At 41.5% G+C, this 23364-nt stretch overlaps 1 protein-coding gene and 1 pseudogene across 4 annotated transcripts in view; one reads left to right on the forward strand and one right to left on the reverse strand.

Annotated features, from left to right (window-relative positions):
* The window catches only part of LOC142143152 (uncharacterized), a 29054-nt pseudogene extending 23455 nt beyond the window's left edge, over nt 1-5599 (forward strand).
* Nucleotides 5600-7354: 1755 nt separating this feature from the next.
* U2SURP (U2 snRNP associated SURP domain containing) overlaps nt 7355-23364 on the reverse strand; it is a 50372-nt gene continuing 34362 nt past the window's right edge. For 2 of the 4 annotated variants that reach the window (XM_075201927.1, XM_075201926.1), the window contains 12 exons: nt 22581-22743; nt 16823-16902; nt 16327-16414; nt 15718-15837; nt 15420-15576; nt 15173-15307; nt 14974-15040; nt 14325-14481; nt 13393-13503; nt 12298-12416; nt 8778-8945; nt 7355-8029 (listed from right to left, as the gene is read on the reverse strand). In XM_075201927.1, the coding sequence (XP_075058028.1) occupies nt 7891-8029; nt 8778-8945; nt 12298-12416; nt 13393-13503; nt 14325-14481; nt 14974-15040; nt 15173-15307; nt 15420-15576; nt 15718-15837; nt 16327-16414; nt 16823-16902; nt 22581-22743 (1504 nt within the window). In that variant the 3' untranslated portion in view covers nt 7355-7890. The remainder of the gene's footprint in view (nt 8030-8777; nt 8946-12297; nt 12417-13392; nt 13504-14324; nt 14482-14973; nt 15041-15172; nt 15308-15419; nt 15577-15717; nt 15838-16326; nt 16415-16822; nt 16903-22580; nt 22744-23364) is intronic. The other 2 variants (XM_075201929.1, XM_075201930.1) reach the window with 1 other exon arrangement.

A 23364-nucleotide genomic window follows, 5' to 3' on the forward strand; every position in this document is an offset into this window, starting at 1 on the left:
CCCCATCGCTCAGCGCATAGATGCCAGAATCCGGAATGACAGTCTGTGCGCTGAGCAATGGGGCCGGCCCTACACTTCCTGGTGGCCGCACGTCCCCCCCTCCTCCCCTATGAATGGCTCTGGCGATGAGTGTCACATGGGATGTGCACCATGTGATAGGTGCCGTCCCATGTGTTAGGAGAGACTATGGAGCGCACCGCAGAGCGAACAAGGTAAAGAGGGGAGGGTAGTTTGTGTGACAGTGTATCTATAGTATGTTTTATGTGTGAGAGGGTATGAATATAGTATGTATGTGTGTGACAGTGTATATATAGTATGTTTTGTGTGTGACAGGTTATGATTATAGCGTGTATGTGTGTGTGTGTGGGCCAGTGTATGACTATAGTGTGTGTGTAACAGTGTAACTATAGTATGTTTTGTGCGTGACAGGGTATGACTATTGTATGATCATAATGTATGTGTGTGTGTGGGCCAGTGTATGACTATAATGTGTGTGTGGGGTCTTAATATAATGTGGGAGGTAGGCTATTAATCTAATGGTGAATTGCAGGTATGGGCTAATTATTGGGTGCTATTTTATTTGTGGGGTGATGGTGGGGCAATTTAACAGTGGGGCCTATCAATTTAAGATGGGGTGATTGGATTATTAATTTAATGCTGGGATGGTTTGGGAGCTATTAATTGAATGTGGGGCTGTTTGGGGAAAATGAGGTCTATTTATTAAATGTAATTATGAGTTAATGAATGGGTTGGTTGTGGGAAATGGATATATTTATTAAACGTAAATGCTATTTAATTTCTTGCTTGGGTTCTTAGGACAGAGGGAAATAGTTTTATTTATTAAATGGGAATACTATTTAATGTCAGGGCTAGTTGAAGGGAAATAGATGTATTTATCAAATGTAAATACTAGTATTTTAATGTTGGGGCTGGAGTGAGGCCTAATTTTAAAACGTTGATGCTATATTGATTTAACACCGGGGCTACATTTCATGCACTCATTTTTTTTTCCAAATAGGGCATCCAATATTCCAGGATCCAGACAAGCAGCAACTGATCTAAAGACACCAGCAGCCACAAGTGGTGACCATGACAAGACAGGTAGGAGAGACCAGGGCAGTCTGCCAACTGTTCTGAATTTGGTGGGTGACTGTCCCGCTGAGTCAGGATTTGGTCTGACTACAAGAACAGTTGGGAAGATATGTCCTGCTTCACACTGTACTGCTTGTTAAGGCAGAACTGTGTGCACCTAATAGTAGTGCTCACAGTATTGCCTGTGTATTTGTCAAAAATTTGTCTAATAGCCAAATTACATCATAGGAACCCCCCTAAGTGTCCGGGCCCCCATAGCCTTAATCCAGTTCTGGTCAGCAGGAGGAATCCTTGCTCCCAGTCCTGGACAGGGCACAGCCTGCAGAGCAAGCCGAGGAGCTCTAAGTCTCATGATATTTATTAATCTCGTGAGACGAAGAGCTTCCCTGCTCACTCTACAGGAATGTCAGCAGCATCAGAAGCATAGATAAGTACAGTGGGCTGGTAGTGTCATAATGTGGATAGGGAAGGCCTGATAAATGTAATGTTTTATTATAATGTATGTATCAACACACCATTTTGACCAAGCCCCCAACATAATGTAGCCACCCCCTTGGCGGCGCCACGGAACGTGTTTTTTTTTTCCTGCTCATCAACAGAGGTGGGCCTGTGTGCTTTAAATGCCAGGGCCGATTTTTAGTCCCAGTCCGGCCCTGCTTAAAAGTACATGTTTCAGCTGTCAGTCTTTTTTCAGAGAAGACTGGGACTAGTCCTGCAGATTCAGACTTTTCTGCAGGGAGATCTGCATGTTCAATCACCCTATATATTGAGCATTTTGTCAAGGTCTTACTGCATCCCCCGTTTTAACTAGAGATGAGCGGTCCCGGATTGCGCTAATCCGAGCCCACCCAAACAGTGCGGATCCGACGGGATCCGAGCACTGTTCAGGTATTTCCGGCGGGCAAAAAAAACTAAACAGAGGCTATGACGTCCAAGTCTCGCGTCGGATCTCGCGAGACTCGGATTGCATAAATTCCCCGCTTGCGGCCGCCATCTTCAGTCGGGCTCAGATCAGGGAAGAGGGAGGTTGTAGTTTGTAATGGTGCTCCTGTGTCCTGTCACTCTGTCCTGCTAAATCCAGTGGTTACTTTGTCCTGTGCTCTGTCCTGCTGAGTCCAGTGGTGCTTTGTCCAGTGCTCTGTCCTGCTGAGTCCATTCATTTGTTATTTTAAAATTATTTAAAAATCATAAAAAAAAATAAAAATAAAAAAAAATTATACAAAAATAATTTAAAAAAATATAAAAAAATTATTAAAAAAAGTATAAAAAAATGTCTACTGCAATATATAAATACGTTCACTGTTCCTGCAGTCCAGAAATATTAGTACTGCAATATATAAATACGTTCACTGATCCTGCAGTCCAGAAATATTAGTACTGCTCTATATATATATATATATATATATATATATATATATATATATATATATAACAAGTTAACCCGTGCATGATACTCATGCATTCTAGTCAAATCAAGCTACTTAAGGTGTTAAAAAGGTTCTTGTCATGCATTTGGGCCATAGCCCAGGCCTCAACCACCAACCACTCCCCACTGTCACCCCCGACAACCACCAACCACTCCCAACTGTCACTTCTCCTTCAAGAATATCAATTAACAAATTAAATTAACAAATTAAAAACATCTTAGTATACCAAATTTCAGCCCTTTCTGAATTTTTTTTCCCACACACTAAGAATTTAGTAGGTCAGTGTATAACTCCGCCCAGCAGGTGGCGCTGCAGCTTGGTTTTATTTTTTACACACAGACAGACTAACACACGCCACTAGACATTTATATATTAGATACGTTCACTGTTCCTGCAGTCCAGAAATATTAGTACTGCTATATATATATATATATATATATATATATATATATATATATATATATATAAATACATTCACTGTTCCTGCAGTCCAGAAATATTAGTACCAGAGATTAAACTACGTTCACTGTTCCTGCAGTCCAGAAATATTAGTACCAGAGATTAAACTACATTCACTGTTCCTGATTGGTTTGTTAAAGTGCAAATGTCCTATTTCAACATCAGGGTGGGTGGGAGGGCCCAAGGACAATTCCATCTTGCACCTCTAGCAAACTGCCATCCTGTCTGCCACTGCAGTGCCACGTGTTTGTGCCACCCACTTGTGTCGCTTAGCTTAGACATCCAGCTACCTCGGTGCAACCTTTTGGACTAAAAACAATATTGTGAGGTGTTCAGAATAGACTGGAAATTAGTGGAAATGAATGTTATTGAGGTTAATAATAGTGTAGGAGTGAAAAAAAATAAAAAAAATATGGATTTTAGCATTTTTTGTTTTTAAAAAAAAAAAATCAGAACCAAAACCTTTCGTGGGGTGTTTTGTCAAAACTAATCAGAACCCAAAACCCCAAAAGTGGCCGATGCACACATCTAGTTTTAACCTTTAGATTCTGTGAAACTTGTTTCTCTTTCATCCTATCTGAGGGACACTGTTACCATGTGTTGTATGAGGGAAGCTAGGAGTTGGCACTTAAACATTTAATTATTTGTTTAACCTAAAGACAGACTCCTCCCCTCTACATCCTCAGTGTAATTTGAGCACCCAAGGAGTTGGGCTTGTGTGCTGCTCTGCAGCATTTCTTACAGACTAAGGGGGAATTTCTTTAATTTTCATCTATTTTATCTTTCTTTACATATTAGGTGCAGCACTGCTACTTAATGGTGCTGTGTTGGAAACACATTTCCTCATAGTACCTCAAGCTGCTGCATTGCCAGGACAGACGGCTCTGGTACTCCAGATCACTAAAAGAAGTGACAGCAGTCTGAACTGACAGGCGAGTGACTGGAGCTGCTAGTCGGCAGAAAGTGACGCAATCCCGATGCAGGCCACCATTTTTAGGCCAGTTCCAAGTTCCCTAGTAATGAGAGGGGCTTGGACCACAGTGTCACGGATGAGCTAAAGGTCACTGCGGGCTCATATAAAAAAAAAAGTCAGCACATCCGCCAGAGTAACAAGCGGTACCATTAGGGTGCTTGATAACAAGACAAGCACTCCATAATGGATATTGGAGGAACAAGGAGCAGCAGAAAGTGGTGACTTGTTGTGTCCCTTAAATTAGAGAAAACGGCAGCTGCCCGTTATCAGCTAGAGGCAAGTTGTACATTCCCTATGCTACATAGACCTCTCTCCCCACACGGTTCAGAGGGTAGTTGGCAAGAGATAGCGAGCGATCCAGCAGAGTCCTATCATAATAGAATTAACTATTGTTTTTCCTATTATAACAGGCACTATAGCCAGCAGGGTGTGTTAGACTACTGAGCACCAGTCTGACCAGCCCTGTCAGGTGTGGGCAATAACATCCAACATTTTATTACAACTGCCCTCATCCAGCTGCTTCTTCATGCCACCCGGCTGGCAAAAGAATTTGGGATATATCTATAATATAAATGCTTAGTAGTGTGTGTGTGTGTGTGTGTGTGTGTGTGTAAAAAATAAAACCAAGCTGCAGCGCCACCTGCGGGGCGGAGTTATACACTGACCTACTAAATTCTTAGTGTGAGTGGAAAAAAAAATTCAGAAAGGGCTGAAATTTGGTATACTAAGATGTATTTAATTTGTTAAGTGTTTATAAAGATTTAAAAAAAAAATATATATATATATATATTTCTTGAAGGAGAAGTGACAGTTGGGAGTGGTTGGTGGTTGCCGGGGTGACAGATCCCTGTGTCTGGATAGATGTGGCGATGAAAATGAAGGATCAGGTGATGGAGAAAAATGATGAGGTGGTGACATGTGGACAAAACCACGTTGAAAAAGGGCGCTTACTTCGGGAAGTAACGCTCTTCCCCTGAGGAGGCCTGGGCTATGGCCCAAATGCATGACAAGAACCTTTTTAACACCTTAAGTAGCTTGATTTGACTAGAATGCATGAGTATCATGCACGGGTTAACATTATATACATACATACATACATACATACATACATATATACATACATACATACATATACATATATATATACTCATTCAGTACAGATATTATTAAGCACAAGGTTTGGGAGATACTGTTTGGGCTACTACCCAGAGACAAATCAGTATCCTCCTTTACTGCTCTATTCTGACAATATTTTGTGACCATTTCTTCCTGCTTGCATTTTATTTTCTTGCAAACACACTAGGGGGCACCAAGGCCAACGACCTGACCAGACACGAGATGCTGCCTGGTGAGTGATCCCTCCATATGGAGGTTTTTCAGTCGCTGGCCGGGAGTGGGGTCTGCCCGACATCAACTTAATGGCTTCTTTGCAGAACAGGCAAGTGGACAAGTTCTGCTTGAGAACAAAGGATCCTCTGGCGGTAGCAGTGGCTGTAATGACAATGCCGTGCTGGGAGTTCCAGCTGGGATATCTGTTCCTCCCATTCCAATGCCGGCCAGAGAACTCAGACGAGTGAAACAAGGACTACCCGTGATCCTGGTGGCTCCACATTGGCCACGTCAGGTCTGGTTTGCAGACATTCTGTGAGCCAGGGTGGTATCTACCGCTTCATGAAGATCTGCTACTACAGGGCCCGTTTAGGTTCCAGGACCGAAGGAAAGGATGGCTGACTGGTAGAAAAGAAGTCTTGTTTCCTGTACCCACAGCAAAGAACTCTCCAGTTCTAAACTAGAAACGGTGACACTGGAAATGTTAATATTTGTTTTTAAATCCTGCATCCGCAGCTCAAGAACATAACCTCAAGAAACACTTGGCTGCTATTATGAGTGCAAAATACCCTGGGGAAAATGCAGAGACTGCATCCAAAGATGGCTGAGGGTTATGCCGCTCCAAGTCCATTGATCAGGCAGCACAAAATGACTGCTGCTAAATGTGCAGATCTAAGGAGAAAATTACATTTTGTACACATACTGATCCAGAGCAAGGCTGCTCCCCAGTATTATAGTTCTACAGAAGCAGGCAATGGGAGAATCTACCCTTAAAGTAATCTGCCATTAATAGACTCTGCCAATGGAAAATTGGGGAAAAATTAAAATTACATTTTCCGGCAATTGGAATCTAGAACTCAGGCTGAGAAGATGGCGTAAAATCATGTTTCCTCTGTCTTGTGACAAGAGGAAGTAAGAAGAATCTGTAAGTGCATATGCTGCAAAGCCAAGTCTGTCAAACCCCCAGGACTAAGCCATTCACATTAAGTATACTGGAGGCATCCGTAACACCAGAAGGGTCCAGGCCCTCGAGCACGTGTACTAACTCCCAATCCTCCTCAAAGAGATCAGAAGTAGAAACGAAGGTCTTTATTAGTTCAGGAATATGGAGCTTACCAGTTTTCCTCTAGGGGGAGCGAAGCAGACATTCCAATGAGGAAGCAGCCCTAGATAAACCAATAGCTGACTAATGACTGCCTGGAAACCCCCACTAGTGGTCAAGACACATACCTGCTTCACAGCTAGTGCTGAGTGTAGAGAAGGAAAAGGCACACCTACCTCTGTGGCCTGAGATAGTATTCGAGTGACTTCGGATATGGATGTCGTCAGTGACTTTGCTTCTGCAGTCTTGGAAGAGCCCGCGCTTAGGCATTCACAGAAAGTGCTGATCACAGCACCCTGTCTCACACTGGTCATTATATGTACGAGTCACACACACTGGTGCTTCACACTGTAATTTGTAATTGTAATTAAAAGCCTTTGGCACTTATGAAATGCTTGTAATTTTTACTTCAGTATATCATAGCAACATCTGACAAAAACTTTGTGAAAACCAATACTTGTGTCACTCTCAAAACTTTTGTTCATCACTGTAGTGGTGTCACATTAAGGGTAATGTCAGTACTTATAACAGTACAGCTGGTCCCCAAAACCAATTAGCATATACTACACTGTATGAAAACAGATGGTAATCTCAAAAATAGAAAACAAAAACACAGGGCTACAGCCTTTAACAAAAAATGCTTTATGCCAAAGGGAACTTAACTAAAACTGAACATATCTCCCATGGAATGGGTATAGTAGGGGAGTAGCTATCCTTCAACAGTTTAAGAGTTAAAGTGCCCTAGCTCCAATTACACCTACTATACCGCAATAGTCGCAGTCTCTCCCAATGGCAGGAAAGAGAAAATCCCATTTGCTGGATAGGACAGTTCTTAGGTGTAAAAAAAAAAAAAAAAATCACCTTGAACTGTTGATAATACAGGAGAAAATCACATTAACAGTATATAAACACAAGCTCATCTTGATGTGCATCAGTAGACGTCATTCATCCAACCATGTCTCAAGCAAGCTGTTAATAATCAGTTCAGATTTTATTTGAAACCCAACGCAAATTTTTAGTTACAAAAAAAACATAAAAAACAAACAAAAAAAAAAAAGGCATGGAAACAATGACTTTATAACATCCTAAAACAAAATGGAAGGTGGGAGGGAAAAAAAAAAAAAAAAAAAAAAAAGTTTACTACCGCCAGCAGATCATATACAGACAATGTGGTGAAATTCTTAGCACAAAATGGTTCATTTAGAGGAAATACATAACCACAGTGGACAGGATTATTTTTTACAATATAAAACAGTGACAAGTTCTACAGATGCAGTTACTTATAAGTATACACATGCATTCACAGAAAATGTAGGAATGCTACCTTACGGGACTTTTGTGATTTTTACTCGTTTCCAATTTTTATTTATTTATTTTTAAATCTGACACGTCAGGCACAGAAAAAAAAGCATCATTAAATGACATCTTCATTGAAAAACGAAAAACATTTAAAAAAAGAAAAAAAAAAAAAAGAAAAAGAAAGGAAAAATAATTGAGGTTAAGTTCTGTCAGTGTTTGCTTTTCTTTGACTTTTTGTGAGATCTGTGAGGGGATCTGGACAGGGACCTAGACTTTTTCACAGATTTTTTTGGTGACCTTGACCGTGATCTTCGAGACCTTTTAGGTGTTCGAGAGCCAGATGGTGACCTGGAACATAAAGAAGTCTTTGAACATTGAGACTACACTGTACAGTATAAACCATTGCATGAAACGTCTATCACAAAATCGGTGAAAGACCACATCATTGACATGTTTTGAGATAAGCAATTAACTGTAGCAGATACGAATGCGAGAACAGGTCACATATTATTATTACCACCAATTATTTATATAGCGTCACCAGTTAAGTTGCACCGTACTAGGAATTTTTGTCATTCACATCAGTCCCTTATTATTATTATTATCATCGTCAACAGATGAAGGCCGATTTACAACATCTCTATGGAAATGTTCAAGAGAATTTCTCGAATAAAAAAAGCCACTGCTTAAAGTTAATTTAAAAAGTTATGTTAAAACATATACAAAAACAAAAATAAAAACCCCTAATGCTTTACACACCTGTCCGAGCACGTTTTGTGCAAGTGCTCCCAAAAGCACCACAGTATATAGTACATCAGATTTTGAGGGTGAAAATGTTATTTCAGGTTATAACATTTGCAAAAAAATGTCTGAAGAATACATCCAAGTGGTGGAAACCAAACTATGCAACTTGTGCTGCTGTGGAGGCACCAATAATTTATCAAAAGGTTTTCAGCCCTACATAAAAAAAAATATTTTCTACAACTTTTGAGCGGCTGCTTCTCCGTTTTGTGGTTCTACTGGACATTTCATTCGCTGCCATATACCAACCTCTACAAATTATTGAACACATGTATTTTTTTTTTTCATAGCTCACCTTTTAGCCTTTTTACTGACATCTCTTGGAGAATCTTTATGAGAGGACCTGGATCTGGAGTTGTCCTTATGTGATCTTTCAGAACGTTCTGATTTTGGTGAAGGAGATTTGCCTCTCTTACTACTGCTACTGCGTGATGGACTGGGTGACCCACTGTGACGCTTTTTCCTAATTGGCATAAGAGATGAATGATTACTTAGTATGCATTATAACAATTCTAGTACCTACGATAACAGATTTGAAGAAAAATAAACTTGAAAACTCAGATAACATGCAGTCCAATAGCCCTTCAGCTAGGCCATGGCATACACTAGTGAACTTTGCTTTCAAGAAAAATTTGCTGTTTCTTTTAAGCAGAAGTAATTTTGATCTGGAAAGGAGTTGAAAACTACCAATGCAAGGGAAAGGAATATGTGTTCAACAAAACAGATCAGAACATAGGTTTTAAAGTTCTGCAAAAGCCAACATGTTAATTCTGTCGCGTTAACTGTGAAAAACAGGTTGTCTCCATCGGTTTACTCAAGCTCATAATGTGCATTGAACAAAATTGAGGCAGAAAGACAAGCATATAACTATGGCTAAAAATTGGGATCTGATCACAATCAGTTTCTTTTGTTTTTTTTTAAAGTGGGGTGTAATGTATAGTTTCGCCGCAAGAGTAAATATGTGCACAACTGCTGAGCCGCTTAACATTTTATTACAGTTAATGAAATTGCATAGAGCAGTTCATACTTGGAATTAACTTTTTCGTGGGCAACATGTGACTGTTCTATTTATTGTTAAAAGCTTTTCTCTGGCAGGTCATTGGGAGGCAAAGGAATAGTAGTTATGGCCAATGCTTGCAAAACGGTGTTCCAGGAGAAAGGGGTTGAGAGGGAGCTATTCCACTGCTGCAAAATGGCCAGTTGTAGATCCTTGGTATAGAACAGGGCAGGGTAGTCACCAGTCGGCACTGCATCAGATTCCCTCGGGAAGGAAGCTTCTGGCCAGGGCTGTGCGGAACTCCTGGTAAGGTCAAGCAGGAACCAGGGAAGCCTTCAAAGCAGTTGATTAAGAGCTCTTAGGAATAGGGGTAGGGACAGTCTCAGCTAAGGAGCAAGCCCCCAATCAGATCAAGGCTGAATAGCTTCCTGTAGAGAAAACCACTTTGTTTAGCCTCCAGGAAGGCTGGTAGTGAAAAACCATTTGGGCTGGGATTTCAGGAGATGTACAATGTATACACAAGAAAGGATTCCTTTCGCCCTGGCATCTGTGATGGAATTGAGCCACAGGTCTCAGAAGAGAAGCAAACTGGCTCCCACCACGGGAGATGTTGTGTGGGTGTGACCTACTGTCATGTTGTTTGTCTGAAGTCTTTGAAGCTGGATGCTTCACTGCGCAAGTTTCCACCTTTGTTGACCACAACAAGGAGCAGAGACTTGTACTCTGGAAGTCTGACTCTTCGCCTTCCCAGAGGGTCTAAAGGAGCGAAAACCTAGAGCCCTTCATCCGGAGCATATAAAGAGGTAGAAAAGAATTCTCTCCCTCTGTAGTAAGGGAAACAGTCTACAGGACAGAACAAGACCTTCACAGAAAATGGCAGGGACTCCAGTCCTTTTGGCTCTACACCCGTCTCCCAGTGTGATAGCAAGAGGGCAAAGTGTGCAGAGACTGCCAAGACTGAAATTATTTAAATTTTCGAAGGTATCATGGATGTGCTCCACCAGTTAGCAAATCCAATCTGGGTATATCAGACTGCAAACCCTCCACAATTGCACAGACCACCTCTCGACTGACTTAAATGACCAAAATAAGTATGGGTCATACATGGTGCTATGTCAACAGACTTAAGGCTGTCCTCAATTTTCCTATTCATGCCATCTCTAAGTTAACATTATATGCAATTGTAATGGTGGTGATCTTAGACATGGGACCATGTACCTTAGGCAGAGATACTCATTTTCACTGTATCCTTGCTATTGAGAGGATAAACTGACAGCAACTTGCTGGACACCTGAAAAATTATAATCAGGCTTGGTCCACGCTTCACATAGAAGTATTACTCTCTGACAAAGAATACAGACATTTAAGTCAAACTATACTGCTAAATTAATAGATGACATGTCAGCATAGCGTGCTTTGTATACATTTTCAAATGAGTTAAACAAACAACTGATCTAAACTAACCCTGAAGGCCAAGTGAGAAATGGGGTGCACCGCACAGCATAATGACGTCATTTCAAAACCCATTCACGGGATCCATAGCGCTGTGTTAAATAGGGTTCCCTGAATCCTGGTGGCCCAATGTGAATTGGCAAGCCCAAGTCAAGTGCTGGGAGTTGTAGCAGGCTTCGCTAGAAGCAACCACAGTAGCGCCAGGCAGAGTTCGCTTGAACCCTGCTAGTTCGAGTGTGTGAGATGGAAGGGGGGCGACTGTGGCTTCTGCAACTCAGTTCCCCACTTGGGGACCAGAGAGTGCAGCAGCACCAGACCCTTAACATTACAATGCCCTCTGAGGGCCCCTGGGAGCGAAGTTCGACAACAAAGCTGAAAGAGCTCCGACTGCGGCAGCAGGAAGATGACTGTCACAGAGTCTGGCTACTATCCCTTTCAAGTCGAATTGGGCTTTGATGGAGACAAGAGACCCCAGCGCAGGTCTTTAATAATTAAATCTCCCAGCCCAGACCTAGTGGCACCAGGGTGGAGAGGAGGAGAAGCTCTCCCTCGCCAAGGCAAGAGTGCAATGTTAAAGGTGTTAACAAGTTCCAGAATTACCCCCTGCTAATGTGTGCATTTGAAAGCAAAACCCAATGTAAAGCGCATCGGCCTGTGTGTTTATCATTACTAACTCTCGTGTGTAACAGCTCTATTAAGAGCTACAAAACAAACACTACTATTGTTAGACCCTGCTCTATTCCTACAAGACACCTATATTTGGTGAAATCATGCTATCATCAGATAAGTGCGAACACACTAACACTCTGCCAGCAGTCCTGATCCAAACTATGCAGTCAGGATGAACCAGCTGCAGACACAGGCAAAGAGGTGCGGTAGCAGCTACAGACACGAACTAGAAGTAAATGTTTCCAAGTGCCAGTGAAGGAGACTGGTGGCACGACCACTCTACAACTGGGGACACCACGAAGGTGCACAGTTGCCGCTTACATTTTGGTGGCTTAATAACACCAGTAGGAGTGGTCAGTAATGGAAGTTTATGGATAGTAAAAAGAAACAAATCTGTAAAAACTCCTCCCTGTGTCAGGGTGGTAGAGTAGGCCAAGCGGTCACAGAAGCATTTGATGCACTATGAGTAGAGCTTAAGGAAAAAACAAGCTACTTGTTAAACCCCACTCGCTTCCCCGCCCCACCCCCCCAAAAACTTCTTGGTAACTATTTTACATCTCATCAGTTGGAAAGACTTGCATAACTTGAAAGATTGCAGATTTAATATATGAATTTCTCAGTGCATTACATAAGTTAACACAATGGTTTATATTATTAACCTTTTATTGTATAATGTACACATATAAACTTTACTGACCTTTCTTTTCTGGTTGGAGTAGACTCATCTTTGTCTTTCTTTTCTTTTGAACGGTAATCAAATTTTTCTTTATCTTTCTTATCTCTGTCCCTTTCTCTCTCTAACTCCTTTTCTCTCTCCTACAATAAAATTTCAGTCATTTATTATTAATTTGCAAATTGCTGCCACCTTGTGGCATCAGGGGTAACCTTCATGTAATATATTATTTCTAGATTTAAAGGATATAAAGATGATCATAACAACCAAGAACACATGCATAACATCCATTAGGGTGCAATTAAATTCTAAAAACGGTATGGAAAATATTGTCCAAAGCTATTCTCAAAATATGGCCAAAGTGTGTGTGTGTGTGTGTGGGGGGGGGGGGGGGGGTGTATCCATTTATATTAATTTGCCATCACATTTGCACCACACTCATCAATGTTACTCAACACCAAGCAAATTATTCTAACCTCAGCCAACACACATTTGCATGACATAAGTTCTCTATCTGGTAGAATCAGTTGGTCAATGTGAGAAAGGCTTCCAGTTTCACACAGGTTATCAGTGGAATCATTAACCTTTTATAAGTTGAAAGAAATGACAGACCCCAAAGCCAGGTGGCTATCAGATAAGCAGGAGACCGACTACAGGTGATCTTTTGTTCCGGATACTCTACACCTCCATTATGTCTTGAATGTTTCACTTAACTGCTAATCTGATGCTCTAATGAACCTTGAGACCATTTATTAAAGTTCACTTGAACAATCTCCCCAGGGAAAGGAATACCCGGCAGTGTATATAGAATGGGTCATTAGGTTTCTGGAGTCACAACAGGTACATTTGCAGCAAAATGAACACATGCATACACACTAAAGACCAGTTTTACTAAACAGAAAAAGTAAGAGCAGATATTCATGATGAACTGAACAGCACACTGAGCTTTACCAAAGAGGTAGTATTGCTTATTCTTCAAAATACCCCAAACATTCTTCTGTTTCTTCCATATATAATAATTGTTTAAAACCAAACATAAGTACAGGTGGAGGCTCCTCAGATACCCAGCAAACGTAAACAAAACATGAGAGATGAATAAGAGTGCAGAAGCAATTGTACCCTCTGTAGCAACTTGTCTCGATAGTGTTCAACTTGTTCTTGAATACTCTGCCCGGACTTCTTAGGCCTTTTCCCAGATTCAATTTCATCTTGAAACTTCATTACCTTCAGCTAAAACAACAACAAAAAAAAAACATTAACCACACGCGGAGAGTCACCTTAACTAAACAATACAAATGAATGAAATTACATTAAACTTCCATCAACCACAGTCTGCAGGAGGTGACATTAGTAATCTTTCATTCAAAGAACTTACTAACAGTCAGTGCAAATGTTTTCACTACCCTTTATTCACCCACCAGTATCAGATCTGGGGCCTCTAGTTTTGAGTTAACTGCGAATGCAGCAGGTCTTTTAACTGTAGTAAATAGCATTTAATCATGTCAGAAAGCTATACCACAATCAAACTTATTTAGTAATGACTATTAACCAACACAAGAATGATTAAGAGTCTAATGATTGCTTCGGGTTACTGCATATTTGGATTTGATTTTTAGTAAGTAACCTGCAATGTAATTACACACTGCAGTGTGATATCAGATTATGCTGTGACTGTGCCACGCAGACTGAAGACAAACATCATTAAACTAATACTGCACCACTTTGAGACATAGAAGGCAAACACCCAAAAAATCCTTCAAAATATTTTACATTTTAAAAAAAGAATTTTTTTAAAATAAAACTAATTTCATAGATAATTATGCTCACTTGTTATTTTAAGATTAGTAGTAGTTTTATGATTATTTCATTCAGAGGTTGGATGTGTTTATCTGTAGAAACTATACATAAAAACAGATAAAAAGCTATCTATTGAAGTCAGCTGAATCCTTTGTTAGGTTACATCCGTGCAAACATTTTGTTGTTGAATAAAAAACATGAAATGCTTATTTTAGAACAGGACATAAGACTAATTGTTGAAACTTTGCACTGACTTCAATTTCACGAAGTTTGATGCGCTTTTCTTCGGTCATTTCAGAGTATTTCATAGATTTGGAATCGGACAGGTCGTCCCTAATTGGATTGTAGTAGTGTTGGTCCTCTGACTTAGAACTCTGTGTATCCTCTTCATCGTCACTGTCCTCTTCTTGGCTGCATTGAAACATAACATGTATGATCCATATTTCAGGTTTCATGAGCAAGAGGTTAAATTAGAGTAATCAGGTGCAAATAAGTTTATAGAACATTTACAGCATTAAACTCTAAACAGTACCAGCAGTAATACAACTATTATTTTATTCGAAATTAATTGCGTGGCAATTTGTGATTACTGCAATTATGCATGATAACCTGGTCTCTGGGGACACTGTTGCATCACTGGCTATGTAGGATATTTAGTTTTACACCTAAGCCAAGAAAGCAGCATGGCAGCTCCCACTGATGTTACTGAAACTAATAAATGTAAGATTAAATTTTGGATTTAAAACTATATCAGTTTATGGCATGTGAGGGGGCATGTCTGAAGGGGTCAGCTGAGACCAGACAAATGCTAGGTTTTTTTTTTGAGAATTATTAAATGATCATGAATATACAGAGCCAATGTTTGCCTACAGGTAAATTGCAGCCCTATGACCCTCCTCTTACTTTTGATTTTCTTCTTCATCAGAAGCCTCATGTTGGTCAAATAATTCCCATTTAGATGTGGTAACAGCTAAAAAAAACAAAGCATGAATAACACCACTTATTATTAAAACAAAGCAGAACAATTGTACAATTAGTAAAAAGGCGAGTAGACATGCTACACACGTGTACACGCTGGTTTGGGATGAGATCACAAACTTACACTGCAAGGGGCATTTATTATATTTATGTGGACACTCGCCTTGTGACTCTAGCTCGGATTCATTTACTGCTTCCCATTTAGATGGCGCCACTTTGAAAATCGGCTCATTCTTTTTAGAGTCGTCACCAAGGTCCACTTTTCATAAATAAAAGGGAAAATAAAACAGAAGTCATTCAAGGAGCACTAAAGCAAGTGAAGAATAGTAGATGTGCAGCATATGTAGCTGCAGAAATAAGATAACTCTTACATGGAATTCCATCCAAGTCATCATCAAGTGACTTTATGGGTACACCGTCCAGGTCATCAAGTGGAGCACCATCAATAGGAATTCCATCAACATCTTCCAGTGGAGCACCATCTAATTCTTCCTCAATTGGGGCACCGTCCAAGTCATCAACTACCTCCTATCAGCACAACAGGAACAGAGGTACTATTGTGAACTGGTAGACCTGACTAGGATAATCTACTTACATGGCAGTATACATACAGGTGGCATATTTTCTTATGCCACACTACAGTTGGCTGCCATTTGATAATGTGCTTACCTCAACATCCTTCTCTTCTATATTTACAAGACCGAGAAAAATGTTTTGTAATTTTATTAAAAAGGGCTCTGGATAAATGGTCCAGTCTTCCCAGGCACGGAAGCAAGCCATGACTCGTTGCTGCATGGAAAGAACAGAGTGGACACAGCTTAGGAAGCAGTTCAGTGTTTTCCACAATGGACAAGACATTATTCCCTTATTACATTGCAGTAATATGTAATCCAAAATGCATATGTTGAGAAAACCAATCACATCAACAGGGTCAGAGCAATGGCAGAAAGGTGTAGTTGTTAGCAGATAGAGGATTATTTAATAATTGCTGAATGGTTGCTATGGTTTTAGTAGATTTGTACTTTTGAGGTAAGTAAGGATGCAATGTTTTCCCCAAGCTTGTTAGCTTTTGAAAAAATTACATTTGCGGTCATACCATTAATTTTGAAAAGGGGCTATCAGTGTAAACTGAAAATATTACCCATAGCAGAGAATCAAAGAGCATGAAATTTTTAGTACGTGTTTTTTTTTTTTTTTAAAAAAAATATTTTTAAAATGAAAGAATATCACACAAGGCAATAAAGACAAATTTCATAGTAACCAGCAATATTCACTTACCTTAAAATTCTCTGACTGCAAGTGACCTTGTATAGCTCTGTAGGCGGCATTTAAATCGGCAAAAACTTGGCATAACTTTGTTTCAAAGCTGAAGTAGATAATAAAGAATTGTTAATCCATATCACATATACTAGGACAATCTGCATGTCAGCACTCTAGTACAAATTATATAAAATGAATAAATATTACACTATTCCACAGATCAGTACAAGGAGGGAAACATGCATTTTACACAAATATGCCGATTTGTACTAGGTTCAGCGTGTTTTGCAATATGCAATACTTGACTGTATACTCACACTACATCATTCAAGAATTAGCTATTCTAGCCTGTTAGACTAAAAATTTATTTTTTACCATTGTAAAAAACAAAACAAAAAACAAAAAATAAAAACCAGGAAAGTTCATTTGAATTTACATGTGAATACTCTTGTTTAGAATTTGACCTTTAAAAAAAAATGTGTTTTGGTTTTGTATTAAAAACTTAAATACTTACAATTTTCTGTAGTATGATGCATTGGCGACTTTAGCTGAAGAATTATATAAGACATCAGACACTAGGTAGAGTCTAGCAATCTGTAGAGCACAATTGACATAATAAGTAAACAGTAACAATAGTTTAATTTATTAATACCAACATCAACATTAGTGGGTAGCAACAGTGATAAGCACTGCTGCCTCACAATGTTCTATTGCGAACAAAGCACTGTGGAGTTTGAATGGATTCCACCCCAGCGCCACAGTGCAAACATATAGCGGTAGGTTAATATTACCCTTGGTGCATTTGTGTGGGAGAATTTAGACTAAGCTCCACTCAGACAAGGAATGTATAAAAATAAGATTTTATACTTACATTAAATCCTTTTCTCTTACTCCATTGGGGGACACCAGACACTGGGGTATTGAATGTTGTATAGTAGCGAGGGCTCTTTAAATTTCAACATTTTAGCTGAAGCTTCTCCACTTCCCACTCCATAGTGCCCGCTGTGACCAGTTATCTTCTAACTAAGCCCCACAGGACAGGGTAGGAACACACACCATAAGGAGAGGAAAACCAGAGCGTAAAAAAGGGGAAGGTGTCTGGTGTCCCACACTGGAGCAAGAGAAAAGGATTTAACTAAATATAAAATTTTATTTTCTATGTCCTCTGATTGGGTGACCCTGGACACTGGGAACATTCCCAAGCTACTCTTATGGGTGGGTTTTAGTAGAGGCAGTGCGCGCAGCACCTTCCTCCCAAAGCTGACATCCTTAGATGCAAACACATTAAACTTATAAACCCTTGTAAGGGTGTTGATAGAGGAGGAGATGGCAGCCCGTCACAGCTGCTCAGTCGAGACCGCATGCCGAGCCGCCCAAGGCGGCCCCACCGACTTGGCGGAATGTGCTTTAACAATCTCTGAAACGGGCAACCCTGCTCCCCTGTAAGCCTGATGGATTACTGACTTAATCCATCTTGCAATAGATATTTTGGATGCTGGTCAATCCTTCTTATGGGCCTTGTAAAGGACCAAAAGACTGTCTTGCGAACATAAAGAGTCCTCTGAACATAAGTTCTCAGAACCCTGACAACACTCAGATATTGAAGAGAGCCCTCTTTCAATGGGGACCAACTGTGGACAAAAGCTGGAATAATTATACCCTGATTGAGGTGAAATCTAGTTATCACCTTAGGCTGAAAGGAAGGCCTGGCCCGAAGGACTGCCCTATCTCTATGGAAAATAAGCAGCGGAGATTTGCAAGACAAAGCTGCCAATTCTGAAACCCTTCTTACCGTTGAAATGGCTAAAAGAAAAACAGTTATCAAAGTCAGAATCTTTAACTCTACCTTGTCCAAAGGTTGAAATGATGAATGCTGCAAAGCATCTAACACCAGATTTAAATACCATGAAGCCACAGGAAAGACGCAAGGGGGATGAACATGTAACAAAATTTTAACATCTAGCAATAATGGCAGTCTTCTCTGAAAAAAGACAGAAAGGGTAGAAACATGAACCATCAGAGTACTATGCCTCTAGCCCATCCTATAAAACCATAAGAAGCCTGGGTGTTTGAAAAGAAGAGACGGAAGCCCCCTTCTTCTCACACCAGGCAATACAAAGTCTCCACACACTGTGGTAATTCTTGGCTGAAATCGATTTCCTAGCATTGAGCATGGTCTGGATCACCCTATCAGACAATCCCTTAGTTCTCAGAATCAAGGCTTCAGCAGCAATGCTGTCAAAGCTAGCTGCTTTAAACAGAGGTGCCAAAACGGGCCCTGACTTAACAAGTCTGGCCTCAGAGGAAGATGCCACGAATGACTAGCTGACATGGTGAGGACGTCTGTTTACCAGGACCTTCACGGGCAATCTGAAGCCACTAGGATGACCCGAATCCCCTCTCTCTTCACCCTCTGCAGAATCCTCTGAAGCAATACCACCAAGGGAGAATATGTAGATTAGGTGGAAATGCCAAGGAGTCGACACGGCATCTACCAAGACTGCCCTTGGATCTCTTCCCTTGAACAGAACCGGTTCAACTTGCAATTGAATCATTATGTCATCAGGTCAATATCTAGTCGCCCCTATCTGCTCACAATCTGGTGGTAGACCTCTGGGTGAAGAGACCACTCTCCTGGGTGGACAGTCTGTCTGCTCAGAAAGTCTGCTTCCCAGTTGTCTACACCTGGGATGAAGACGGCAATGATGGCCATAAAGTTCCGTTCTGCCGACCGAAAAATCCTGCTGGTCTCGCATATGGCAGGAGAACTTCTTGTTCCTCCTTGGTGGTTGAGGTATGCTACAGTCGTGGCAATGTCTGACTCTCTCTAAAAAAGTTCCCTGCAGCATATGTTCCACTTAGAATTGCATACAGTGTTTTAGTCAAACACTTAAATTGGAAGCTTTGAATCCTCCAGAGTCCAAAGACCCTGAAACCGGAACAATGGGCGACAGCCCCCCAACCCCGGCTGGCATTCATAGTCCACTCCCAAACAGAGAATCGGCGATCCCTGCTGAGTTTCTCCCTCCTCAGCCACCAAAGGAGCGTGTGATGCAACCTCTGGGAAAGGCGTATGACCTGGCTGGACAGACATTGTGGGACTTGTCCCAATTGGCGAGAAGTTCCAGTTGAAACTCTCTTGCATAAAACTGGGCAAATGGGATCACTCGAAAGTCGAAACCATCTTGCCAAGTACTCTCATGCAAAAATGAATGAAAGTCTGTCTGTGAGCTAAGAGACATTACAATGTTCTGTAAGTATAGGAATCTTGTCCGCCGGTAAAAACACCCTCTGTTTCTGGTTGTCGAAACAAAGGCGCAAAAAGACCATCCGCTGATAAGGAGTCAGTCTGGACTTTTTCAGATTTAGAATCCACCCGTGGGCTTCTAATATCTGAGCAGTCTCTTGCACGCGAGCCTGGAAAACGGCTGTCAATTCTGCCTTTATTAGCAGATCGTTAAAATAGGGAATAATCTTTATTCCCTTGGAAAGCAGCAGAGATGCCATGACTGCCATAATTTTGGTAGAAACTCTTGGTGCCGTGGATATACCAAAAGGCAGCACCCAAAACTGGTAGTGGAGGGACTGAATAGCAAACCTGAGAAGACAATGATGTCCTAAAAGTAACATGGAGATAAGCGTCCTTAATATCCAAGGCCGTTTTGTCCTGTCTGCATGAAATCCCATGGTGAAAAGTCTTCTGGGTTGGGATCCAGGGCAATCTATAACGTAACCCTGTGATACAATCCCTCTCACCCAGGCATCTGTAGTGGACTCTAGCCACTGGTCATGGAAAAGTAGTAAGCAGGCTCCCACCACACAAGAATCTGTGTGGGCAAAATGCCTGTCATGCTGAATGCTTGTCATGGAACCTAGCTCCTACACTCCCCCCCCCCCCCCCAAGCCTATCTCTCCCTCTGCAAATTCCCACTGGGGACCAAAGTCTGGCCTCTGGGGTACGGAGTCCTAGATTTTCTTCCAGGAAATTCCCTCGAGAACTGAAGGGAGCGAAATCTAGCTCTAGTTCTTGAAGCATTAACGGGAAGAAAAATACTCCCTCCCCCTGTGCCCTGGCTGATAAAATTATATAGCTCAGGCCCAAACAGACCACCAGAGAAAGAAATTGACTCGAGTCTGCTTGGACCCAACATCAGCTTCCCAGGCCTTTAACCAAAGCATGCGACAAGCAGAGACTGCTGGAGCTGAAATCCTTGCCCCAATTAATTTAGTATCTAGAACCGCATCCCCTAAATCACGGGTGTCCAACCTTTTAGCTTCCCTGGACCACATTGGAAGACGACGAGTTGGTTTGGGCCGCACATAAAATACACTAACACCAATGATAGCTGATCATCCAAAAAAACATAGAAAACATAGTTAACATATTAAACGTACTTGGAAATGAAGTTAGTAAAAGTTAGGAAACCTGTTGCAGAATCATGATTAAAGCAGTAGTCCCATTACCAGCTGCAATTTAACTTACCTGCATCTGCCCCTTAGTGGGGTTCGGGGAATTACATGCCAAATACTTTTTCCTCTCTTTCTGCACCCATGAATCATTTTTTTTATTGACCAGTTTGAAATGGTCACCGATATAGGTAGCATCAGGAGGACTAATAGAAATCTACAGAGATTTAAAGATAGGGTGGCGGGAAAAATGGCTCATGGAGCAGCCTCCGATGAGGGTAACAGTGGGTGATAACTTCACCCTACTCAGCACTGCACATTTAAAATGGTTTAAAATATTAAAAATACAATCATCTCTTAATATTTATAATAGATACATACAGAGAACACAGCTAGTTCATAATTGCATGGTGCAGAAAGTCCAAATTCAGAGTAACAACAATAAGATACTGGATAATCTTTCACTGCTGCTGATAGTTCGCGCGGGTGACTCTTCCGTGCTGCGCTACGCAATGGATGTCGGGTGTGATGACGTCACCCCCGACATTCACTGCGAGCACCGCACGGAGGAGGAGACCAGGGAGGGAGCCGGAGCGCCAGCTGACGTGAACGCAAGGTAAGTATTTTTTTTTTCAGGATATTTTTTTCATCAACAGCGCTGCCCCCTTGCCACAACCGCTGGGCCACATTTACAGGCGTGCTGGGCCGCATGCGGCCCGCGGGTTGGACAACCCTGCCCTAAATACTCTGTGGCTCCCTGAATTTGTTCCTCTATGGACAACAATTCAGACCCTGGTCAACCAGCCTGCTCCAAACACCTCTCTAGAGCCTTGTTAAATGATGCAGAGGCTAAAATGGGTCGCAGAAAGGCCCATGCAGACACAAAAATAAAGCTAAGCATGCTCTTAACCTTGCGGTCAGCACCATTTTTAATGTTCGCCGCATTGTAAATGGAAATTGTGGTCGGCTTGGACAACCTTGTTACTGAGGCATCCACCTTGGGAGAACTCGTCAGAATCTGACCCAAACACAGGCTGGGTAACCAAACCTCTACGTTTATGAGAGGTGTAGCAGAACCCATCATCCTTTCTAAGGAAGATGAAACCCTGACCAACCTCTGCACAGAAGTTGTCAAACTTCTTGTCCAAAGTGGCTCCTCCTAGATTGCCACCCTGGGACCTACTGGCTCCTGGCTGGTCATAAGTCCACCAAAATCTACCCCTAAACCTGAGGGAATCAGAGAAGGACTCTTCTCATGAGAACGGGTCAGTTGGGCAACATCAGCGATAGTATTGGCTAAAGAGTAATCGGCACCCGAGCCTCCAGGGGCACACCCCCAGTCGCTACCTGCGATTGGTTCCCCCCGAAGGAGTCCCTCGATGGAAGTTGGAAGGCGGCATCTGAGGCACTACTTGCATCTCCGCTCCGGCATTGCACATACGTCTGTGCTATGCAATGCACTGCTGCTTCCCCCTCCCAGTCTGTCGCCGGCCGGCTCTATTACTGCCGAGCGGTATGAATAAAGCCGCTATGAGGCTCGTGCCCACACAAGAGGGGCGGGGGGGTTGGGGGGAGAGGGAGAAAACTAAAAGCTGCTATACAGCTAAAACAAACTCCTCTGCCCACAAGGGCACTTTGAAAAAACTGTTCATAACTCCTGCAGGCGGGGGAAGGGGAGGAGCTTCAGATAAAATGTTGAAATTTAAAGTTCCCTCACTTCTATACAACACTCAATACCCCAATGTCCAGGGTCACCCAATTGTAGGACAAAGAAATATTAATACCAAGGACAATTACTTGATTCATTAAACAGGTACTGTAAAGTATTTATACACTAAAAGTAACAGAGAATTAAATAATCATACCTTTTTAGGGAGTGGGGTTTTCAAGATAGACAAAGACTCTGCTATGCAGTCTACAATTTCCTCCGCTGCTTCAGCATGGTTAAGACAGAACACCATAGCTTCACCAATATCATTCTTCCGTGGTGTTAAGCCTCGTAAAACCTCCTCTAATTTGTCCCTTTGTCTAAAACAGAAATTGACAATTATAATCACAACACAGTACATAGATAATGAAGAACAGTTATGGTTGCCATCAGCTTAAGATTTCTACAGTGACTGGTTCATGTTTTGTGTGTCTGCTATTTGCAGTCTCCTCATCCCAACCGCTCTACACTTCTGATTGCTGACAGATATGCCAGAATTTTGTAGGTCGATTATGTTGGTACCCAACAAAAGCCACCACACTTTTTCCAACAGCAAATGAAGGTGCAATAAGTGATGAAACACTGAAAGTTTTAAAATATTTCATGAATTCATGTCCATATTGCAGAGTTCATCATCTAATATTTATATACCGCCACTAACTCCGCAGCGCTGTACAGAGAACTCACATCATTGTCTGCCCATTGGCGCTTACAGTCTACATTCTTTAACAAACATACACAAAGAGATTAAGGTCAATTTTAATAGCAGCCAATTAACCTACTAGTATGTTTTTGTAGTGTGGGAGGAAACAGGAACACCCGGAGGAAATCCACACAAACACGGGGAGAACATACAAACTCCACACAGATAAGGCCATGGTCGGGAATCAAACTCATGACCCCAGGTGCTGTGAGGCAGAAGAGACACCCACTAAACCACC

The sequence above is a fragment of the Mixophyes fleayi genome, chromosome 3 (genome assembly GCF_038048845.1).
Source record: "Mixophyes fleayi isolate aMixFle1 chromosome 3, aMixFle1.hap1, whole genome shotgun sequence".
Lineage (NCBI taxonomy): Eukaryota > Metazoa > Chordata > Amphibia > Anura > Limnodynastidae > Mixophyes > Mixophyes fleayi.